The sequence below is a fragment of the Astatotilapia calliptera genome, chromosome 6 (assembly GCF_964374335.1).
Source record: "Astatotilapia calliptera chromosome 6, fAstCal68.1, whole genome shotgun sequence".
NCBI classification, from domain to species: Eukaryota; Metazoa; Chordata; class Actinopteri; order Cichliformes; family Cichlidae; genus Astatotilapia; species Astatotilapia calliptera.
Genome location: NC_137427.1, coordinates 11,597,216 through 11,605,152, shown reverse-complemented (window position 1 = coordinate 11,605,152; position 7,937 = coordinate 11,597,216). Strand labels below are relative to the sequence as shown.

The 7,937-nt window shown below is 39.9% G+C and overlaps 1 protein-coding gene and 1 pseudogene across 3 annotated transcripts; both read left to right on the top strand.

Moving 5' to 3' along the window:
* The first annotated feature begins 95 nt into the window (after nt 1–95).
* On the top strand, nt 96–5,218 carry LOC113023868 (nucleoredoxin-like protein 1; annotated as a pseudogene). Its single transcript, XR_013909623.1, has 4 exons — nt 96–376; nt 2,159–2,429; nt 2,532–2,621; nt 2,746–5,218. The product of XR_013909623.1 is annotated as a nucleoredoxin-like protein 1 (transcript).
* Nucleotides 5,219–5,387: 169 nt separating this feature from the next.
* On the top strand, nt 5,388–7,427 carry nxnl1 (nucleoredoxin like 1). 2 transcript variants are annotated; one of them, XM_080302771.1, is made up of 4 exons: nt 5,388–5,609; nt 5,896–6,143; nt 6,388–6,477; nt 6,558–7,427. In XM_080302771.1, the coding sequence occupies exons 2-4, from the start codon at nt 5,908–5,910 to the stop codon at nt 6,934–6,936; spliced, it is 705 nt and encodes a 234-aa protein (XP_080158897.1). In that variant the 5' UTR covers nt 5,388–5,609; nt 5,896–5,907; the 3' UTR covers nt 6,937–7,427. The 2 variants fall into 2 exon arrangements, with proteins under 2 accessions (XP_080158897.1, XP_026026076.1); XM_026170291.2 differs by having other exon boundaries at nt 5,392–5,609; nt 6,579–7,427.
* Nucleotides 7,428–7,937: the final 510 nt, after the last annotated feature.

The window sequence follows — 7,937 nt, the reverse complement described above, 5'->3', positions numbered from 1 at the left end:
CTTTGCAATCCAATTTGTCTTCTTTTTCCATCCCTCCTTTACTCGCTCCCTTCTTGTCTTTAAGTAATAAGATTTCTAGTGTTTAGCTGGTGTTTTAGGGCACACTCACATACACACACATCCTCTGCCCCTCAATTACAGCACTGCCACACCTCCAGCTATCTGTAATCTCCCTTCGAGGACCACAGAGTGCAGGGTGAACAAATTACAGAGAAAGGGGTGAAGACACAGTGAAAGGTGCCACTAAAATAACAAGCTTCACAGGATTTAAGGGAAGAGGGGGGAAAAGGCATATGAAACAATATAATGTCTTGAAAGACAGGAGAAAATCTGGATTCCCTCTATGTTTTTTTTGTGAGAGCCGAGGAGTTTCAAGGTGAGGTAAATTACTTGTGTATATTTAGCTGCCACTGCACGTACAAAGATTGATGGCCTATTAAATTAGCTTCTAACAAGACACGGCAGTCTTGCTAGTGTATATCAGGAGCTATTGATCAGCTTCGAAAAGTGAAGCAGATTATTGTGAAATAACTTTTCCAAATGTAAGATTTAAGTTTTGACCTTTCTAAGCCTTACAGTAAATCCTCTTTTTTTTCCAGGTAAGGTCCAGTGCTGCTCAATTTCAGATGTATTTCTCCTACATTAGCCTTGGACGTTTCAGTGCAGAATGGTAGTCTCAAATAGATCTGGCACAGCTCAAAGCCACAGAGCCAAATCTAATTTGTGAGGTTATCGCTGTCAATTCACAGCCAGCAGCAACTTCTGCAACAGAAATACAGGCTGGGCAAGACAGATAAAGCATATTTCTTAGCTTTTTGGCCTGAACTGTATTTCTATATCTGAAATTTATCTCTTATGGGTCTTTTTTTTGTTTGTTCTGAACCATAAGTTGTCTCTTGGAAAACACCATTTCATAAAAGCTTTATTCATACTGACTAACTCGTTCTAGCTGGGCTGTTGTATTGTCAGTTTGTCAAATTACCGTGTTTCAATGGGACAACAGGAAGTTTCCTTTTTTAAATTTTTTTTATAAATCGTAAAATTTGCTCCTTTAAAAGGAACCAGCATTTATCAAACAATTACTCCCAATTTAGGGACCTGGCCTGCTGGTTCGTAATGGTGGCATCCTAATAACTGGCCAAACTGAAATAATTTTTGACAAAATAATTGGAACTGCTGCTTTCCTTCCGCTAAATCGTCACGATTAAGAACAAAATGTGGTATCGGTCCCTCTGGATCAATTTTTTATACACCAGTGTGGGGTAATCATTCATTATTTTCATGTAAATTACCATTTGCTGTTCGGTCACAGTAGGATGCAATAGTGACTCCGCTCATGCTTTGTTTGAAATTCCCCCCCTCGAAAAAAAAAAAATCAAAAAACTTTTTGTGTAAACAAAAGTAATTTGTTCAGGATAGATGTAACCACTGTCTACAGATTGTACCTCTAAAACACCAAAGCAGTGACATTTTGAAAAATGGTTCTAGCATTTTTTAAGCTTTAAAGGCCCTGAAGCAGATGTTCCTAATTATTCTTTGATGCTGATGGAATCCAACATGAGCACAAATAATCTGTCAAACTTGTTTTGACTGTTTTTTGTTTTGCGTGGGCAGTAGCAATGCTCCGGATTCACCTGTAAGTGCACCCAAAATGTCACAGACACTCCAAACTTGATTCTTGCTTATTTTGTCGTGCATATTTGTTGAAATTCACAAGACACTAAAATATTTCAGATTTAACATCCTGAGACCTCAGCTCTTGTTTTGGATGGATTTTCTATTTCTCGTAGCTATTTGGGATCAGTCGGACCTGACAGGTCTAAAAACAAAACATTACCTATGAAAAGTGTGTCCTCAAGTGTGGACAATGGGTTCATTTTACTGCACAAAACAGTGACGTCTACAAAGTATAAAACACTTTATTGAGCAGAGTGAAGTACTGAAAACCTGAAATTCAATGCCCTGTGACTACACAGGGTCTCAGGGGTTTCACACTAATGTCAGCCTCAATCACAGTTTGCAAAATGAAACATTTATGGATGCAACAGATAGGAAAAAAAAAGTCATTATTTCAGGACTGTGCTGTACAAGCCACCACACATGCATATTGTTGAACGTATGTACATAAAACTTCATCTAACCCTCCTTGTTTCCACAGAGGGCCTTTATCCTTTTACATTCCTGTCTTTCATCATGGTTGACCTTTTCCTAAACCGAGTTCTCATCGAGAACAACTGGGACCAAGACGAACTCAACACTGAGCGTGAGATCATGGGGATTCTCGAAAATCGCATCGTCATGCTGTTCTTTGCATCTGCTGAATGTGAAAAGTGCCTGAAGTTTGTGCCTGTTCTGAACGACTTCTTTAAGAGAGTGAAAGATCCAGCATACATCGAATACCCGAAACTGCTCGCACTCATCTACATCAGGTTCCCACATCTTTTTTAATCTATATATCTGTCTTATACATATGCAGTTACATAAATATATCTATTTGATCAGTTTTGAGATTTCCAGATTTCTCTCTCTAGTTTGGACCAATCAGAGGAGAAACAGGAAAAATTCCTCAAAGAGCTGCACAAAAAGGTTCTGTTTCTGGCCTTTGAGGACCCATACAGGAAGTGAGTGTTTAAATATATGTGCATATATTTAAGCTGTTTGTCAGTGCACCTAGTCTGGAGGACCACATCACTCTTTGTACAAAATTAGAGTATATTTTCATGCCAGTCTATTTCTGTTTTTCAGGGAACTGCAGACCATGTTTAAAGTGAAGGATGTACCAACAATAGTGGTCCTGCGTCCCGACGGCTCTGTCCTCTCTCCAAACGCTGTGCGGGACATCTGTCGTTTCGGCTGTGACTGTTTCCAAAACTGGCAGGAATCGGCCGAGCTTGTTGAAAGGAGCTTCATGCTCAACGAGGAGTTTGACAACCTTAACTTGCGCAGTGCCACTGACCCTGTGAGGAGGCTCAAGTACAAGACAGAGGACGACAAACGCAAAAAGAGATGGTGGAAGTTATGGGGGAAGGGAAAAGATGGAAATGAAGAGGAGAAAGATGGAGCATGGGATACCAAGAGAAATGAGGGAGATAACAATACCTGGAGGATAAGATGAGGAAAACATATATCATATAATATATTCTGTATGTTATCACTCAGACATTTAGGAGAAATATTTTTGTTTTAGAAAGAAATTTTTATCTGCTGTTCCAGAAAATTGATCAGAAATGTTATCAAGATTAACTGCTTTAATTCATAATCAGGAATTTATGAATATGAATTTATGTAGAGCTTGCATGCTCTCTCTGTGTTTGGGTGGTCTGGCTTTCTCCAACACTCCAAAGACATGAGTGGGTTTAGGTTAATTTGTGAATCTAAATTCCCTGTGAGTGTGGATGGTTGCCTGTCTCTATGCGTTAGCTGTGCAATAAATTGCTGACCTGTCCAGGGTGTACCCTGTTATAGCTGGGACTGGCTACAGCCCCCTCATGACCCTGAATTTGGATACCAGTGAGAAGATGGATGGATGGATGAATAATAACCGGGAACTGTTTTTTCAACAACCATCAGTCTTTGTTTTTGAGTTTAAGTTTATTTTACCAGTTTTTCTTGGTGTGCCATATATATATAGATAGATAGATAGATAGATAGATAGATAGATAGATAGATAGATAGATAGATAGATAGATAGATAGATAGATAGATAGATAGATAGATAGATAGATAGATAGATTGATTTTCATACTGTGTGCACTAATCGTTTTACAAACCAGCACAATCTGGCTCTGTGAGGTGTTTTTTCTCAAGTCAAAGACTCTGATGCAGTTGTTGTCTTGCACAGTTTTGCACTCTGGCTTCCAGCTTCTCTTTCTAATCAAGTTAGAACCAGCTTGGGATCTTCTTTGTAGGGTTAGGTTGGTGCACGCCATTGTAGGGAACAATACAGTTTTGTTTTGTTTTTTTGTTAATTTCCTGAGTGGAATAGCCTTCATTTCCTAGAACAAGAATAATCTGTTGCGCTTCTTTTTATTAACCATTTTGAGACTCACTTTAATGTTGCATAAGATGAAAACAAATTTCCTTTTCTTAAAAAACCCCAAAACAAGCAGAGAGCAGATGTACGCTATAAAGCAGACTGTTTGAAACTAACATCTACTATTACTGCTCATCTGTTGTTGTGGATACCTACTGTATATGTTGATGGTGTTTTTTCTTTTCTTTATATTTTGTTGCTACTATTCAGTTGGTGATATTCACTACCACAAGAGATGCCACTGTTTTTATTCAGAAAACACAAACATGTACAAACCAATCCTGACTAAATGTGTGAGTATCGATCCCCAGGATTCCAATCTAAAGCTCTACAAATCAATACCTTCTTATTGACTTAGGATCAAATTACTGTGTATAGCAAGAGAGGACTCACGTGTATACTGGCTACTCCAGCTGTGCAACTCTACAGACTTTCTTCCCTCTTCTTTACCCTTTCTACTGACAATATAATTCTTCTGGCAAAGTAATTCAAGACATATCAGCTCCATTTCCAGCAGCATCAGGCAGCTGTTTTCTGAGCCAATAATCAGTGGAATGTACGTGTGCTGCTCAGCATGATAAAGAAACAAGACGAGAAATTAGCTGGTGAAAAAAGTCCAGCTTTCTGCAGCTAACAGTCAAGATATAATATTTTCTCACTGGGGAGGGGAGACAAAAGTGAATGCTAAAAACAGGTAACAGGCTTAAATTAATCAGATACAGAGACTGATATCTGCTGGATATGTAAACAGGCAACTATTTTCAACCACACTGTTTTTTTGAATAATATTTGGGCAAAAAAACCCTAAAAATATACATGTAATTGCATTTTTTGGCTACATTTAGGTGCTGGCGCCTGCTTGTTTTGTAACTGAAATTAATGTCTTGTCAGTGTGTTATTTACTTTCATAACACTGTTATTTGTCTTTACTATTCTTTATTAACTACGTCTCCTCAGAGTTTGCACTTTGTTATTGCATAGTTAAATGTGAATTGTATGCTCTCCAAAATCATTAAATTCTCTATTCTTTTAATATAAACAGTGCCTGTATCACTGCTGTGCTTTCATGGCCATATTGTAGTGTTCCCAGTAGAGCAAATCAAACTATCACTACGCACATATTCCCTGCGGCTCTGCTATTCCATTAATTACTGAATATTAAAGGTCTCACAGTGGCTCACTTCATTAAGGTTCTTTTTCTTCTTTTAAGCATGTCTCTCATTCTGTAATTTCTTCGCTCTTTATTCAGACAGACTTGATTGTTCAGTCACTGCTTTCACATACACACACCATCAGTGCGAGCACTTCATGTTCCTTGTCCCTCTGTCACCTTGTCTTTCAATCCCTCCCTCCCAGACATATGAGGGGAGGTGGAGAGCAGGGACACAAAAGAAGAGGTAGTGAGCAGCTACTGCCACCAAGGTGAAGGCGAATGAGGGAATGCGATACGAACTGGCAGACTGGGAAGTGATTCTAGTGTGATAAAGGAAGAGGTGAAAAGAAATATAAGGCTAGATTTTGAAGGCTATTTTCTTTTTGGATTTGCTGCCTCAAGGAGAGATAATATTTGTTAGAGGTAAGCAACTGTGAGGATTATCCGATTTAACAGCAAGCGAGATTATATATGATTACTGTAATCGATTTGGGAGAGTAGAAACATACAGTGAAACACAAGGCAAAACCATTAAAATCGCCCAGATAAATATTTCCAAATGTCAAGACTTTCTACTGCTATTGTGAAGCCTTTAATATTCTAATGTGTGTTATGCTACATGGTTTGAGCTATCATGATTAGCGGTGATGTGCCTACTCTTTCTTGATTAATCCAAAGCATATTAGTAGCTTTGCTTCTCCCTTTGTAGCACCCCTTCATCATGGTGGACTTATTCATTGACCGGGTCCTGTTAAAGAACAACAAGGACCAAGATGAGCTGGACACAGAGCGTGAGATCATCATGCGCCTGCAGAACCGAATCCTGATGCTCTTCTTTGCTTCTGCTACGTGTGAGACCTGCAGGCAGTTTGCGCCCACGCTCTCTGACTTCTACAAACAGTTGACAGATGAGTTCTACGTGGATCGTGCTGCTCAGCTGGTTCTCCTGTACATTAGGTAAAACACACAGAGGCACACATATAGGTGTTTATTAGAACTGTAGCGTCTAACACTGGAATAGATTTTCTCCTCTGTTACTTTATTAAACTAACCTTGTCTCTAGCTCGAATGTAAAATTAAAATGCATGCACGTATGTGCACTTGCGTAATGCATGTATGAATTTCCTTTAAGAAATAAGAACCGCAAGAAAAATGACATTGGGAGTAATTTTTACTGGAGTATATCCCTTTCACTCTCTAGTTTGGACCAGTCAGAGGAAGAGCAAGAAGGTTTCCTCAAAGAGCTCCCCAAAAGGTGCCTGTTCCTGGCCTATGAGGACCCCTACAGGAGGTGTGTGAGATTAGCCAGTTAGAAGTGTATATAACCTGCTAGTGGGTGATGGTAATGTAAATCCATTAGCTCTATGCTAGTGTGTGTGTGTGTTTCCGCAGGGAGCTGGAGGCTATGTTTAACGTGGAGGAGGTGCCCACAGTGTTGGTGCTGCGTCCCGACTGCTCCATCCTCATCCCTAACGCCGTGGATGAGATACTCCGCCTTGGAACAGACTGCTACCACAACTGGCAGGAGGCAGCAGAACTCATTGACAGGAACTTCATGAACAAAGAGGACTTTGAGGAGAAGTCCATGCGCAGCTTCAGCGACCCTGTGAGAAGACTGAAGTATAAGGTGGAAGATGAAAAGAAGAAAAAGAAGAAGAAAAAGCGAAAGGGGTGGGGTGGAGGTGGAGATGAAGGTGTGGAGGCGGATGGAGGAGCGGGCGACAAGGAAGGAGGGGGATCACCATGGTGATTGAGAGCAAGAACGGGAGAAAAACACTGCTGATTTGCCTAAAACTTGCTGCTGTCCTTCACAGCAAAAAATATCGCAGATATTTCAGTAGAAATGTGAAGCTGACCTTATTGTGACTGGCTTTGCTTCAGTGGTACAAAGATCGTGGTCCTACAACAGCTCCAGTGTACAGTATGTGGGCAGCAAACAACAAAAAGAAATATAACACTATCTGCAGGAACACTGACAGCTGCTTTGATTTGGCTGTATTTGATGTCTCTGAATGCTGCCAAGTATACAGTCGAGACAAGGTTTGGTCTGAGCCAAGTCTTGCCATTAAGGCTTGTTTTATTACACACTGGAGATGATTATAACCATTTCTCCATTCTCAACAACACGGCTCTGTAATGCACTTTTTTTAAAATGATAATTTGTGCGTCCAATCAAAACACACCATGCATAATCTGAAATCAATGAATTATTCAGCGCCATTAAAATAATTTTGTTAGTGACTGTTTTGCTTTGAGTGTTTGTGAAGTCTAGCTGCACTTTACAGACTACACAAGCAGCAATCAGAGCTATTCAACAGGAGTCAAGTGAAATCATGGAGAAACTGGCTTTACTACACTATCATTGAGCTACTTTGACTGTAAATCATCTTCTCACATAATGAAGACCACATCCAGGCTTTGCACACTTCCTCGCGCATGCAGGCTAATCTGATGAAGCTTTCGATTGATCAGGCAAGATCTTCCTTTGCAACAGTTCCTTCTCTTTGTGACATTTTCTTCCTTCCTCTATATCCTCTAAGTGACCCATGCCTTAACTACATGCTGCCAGTACTTCTAAAATACAAGTACAAAAAGCTAAGGCAGAATGACAGTAATCACAGTAATCACAGCAGCAGCACTGGGGTTGAAATGCATCTCAGAGACAGAGAAGGAAGCCAGAGTATCATCAGGTGTCATCAGGTTTGATTGCTATGGATTGATGTGCTTTAGAAAAGGCAGAGACATGATGAT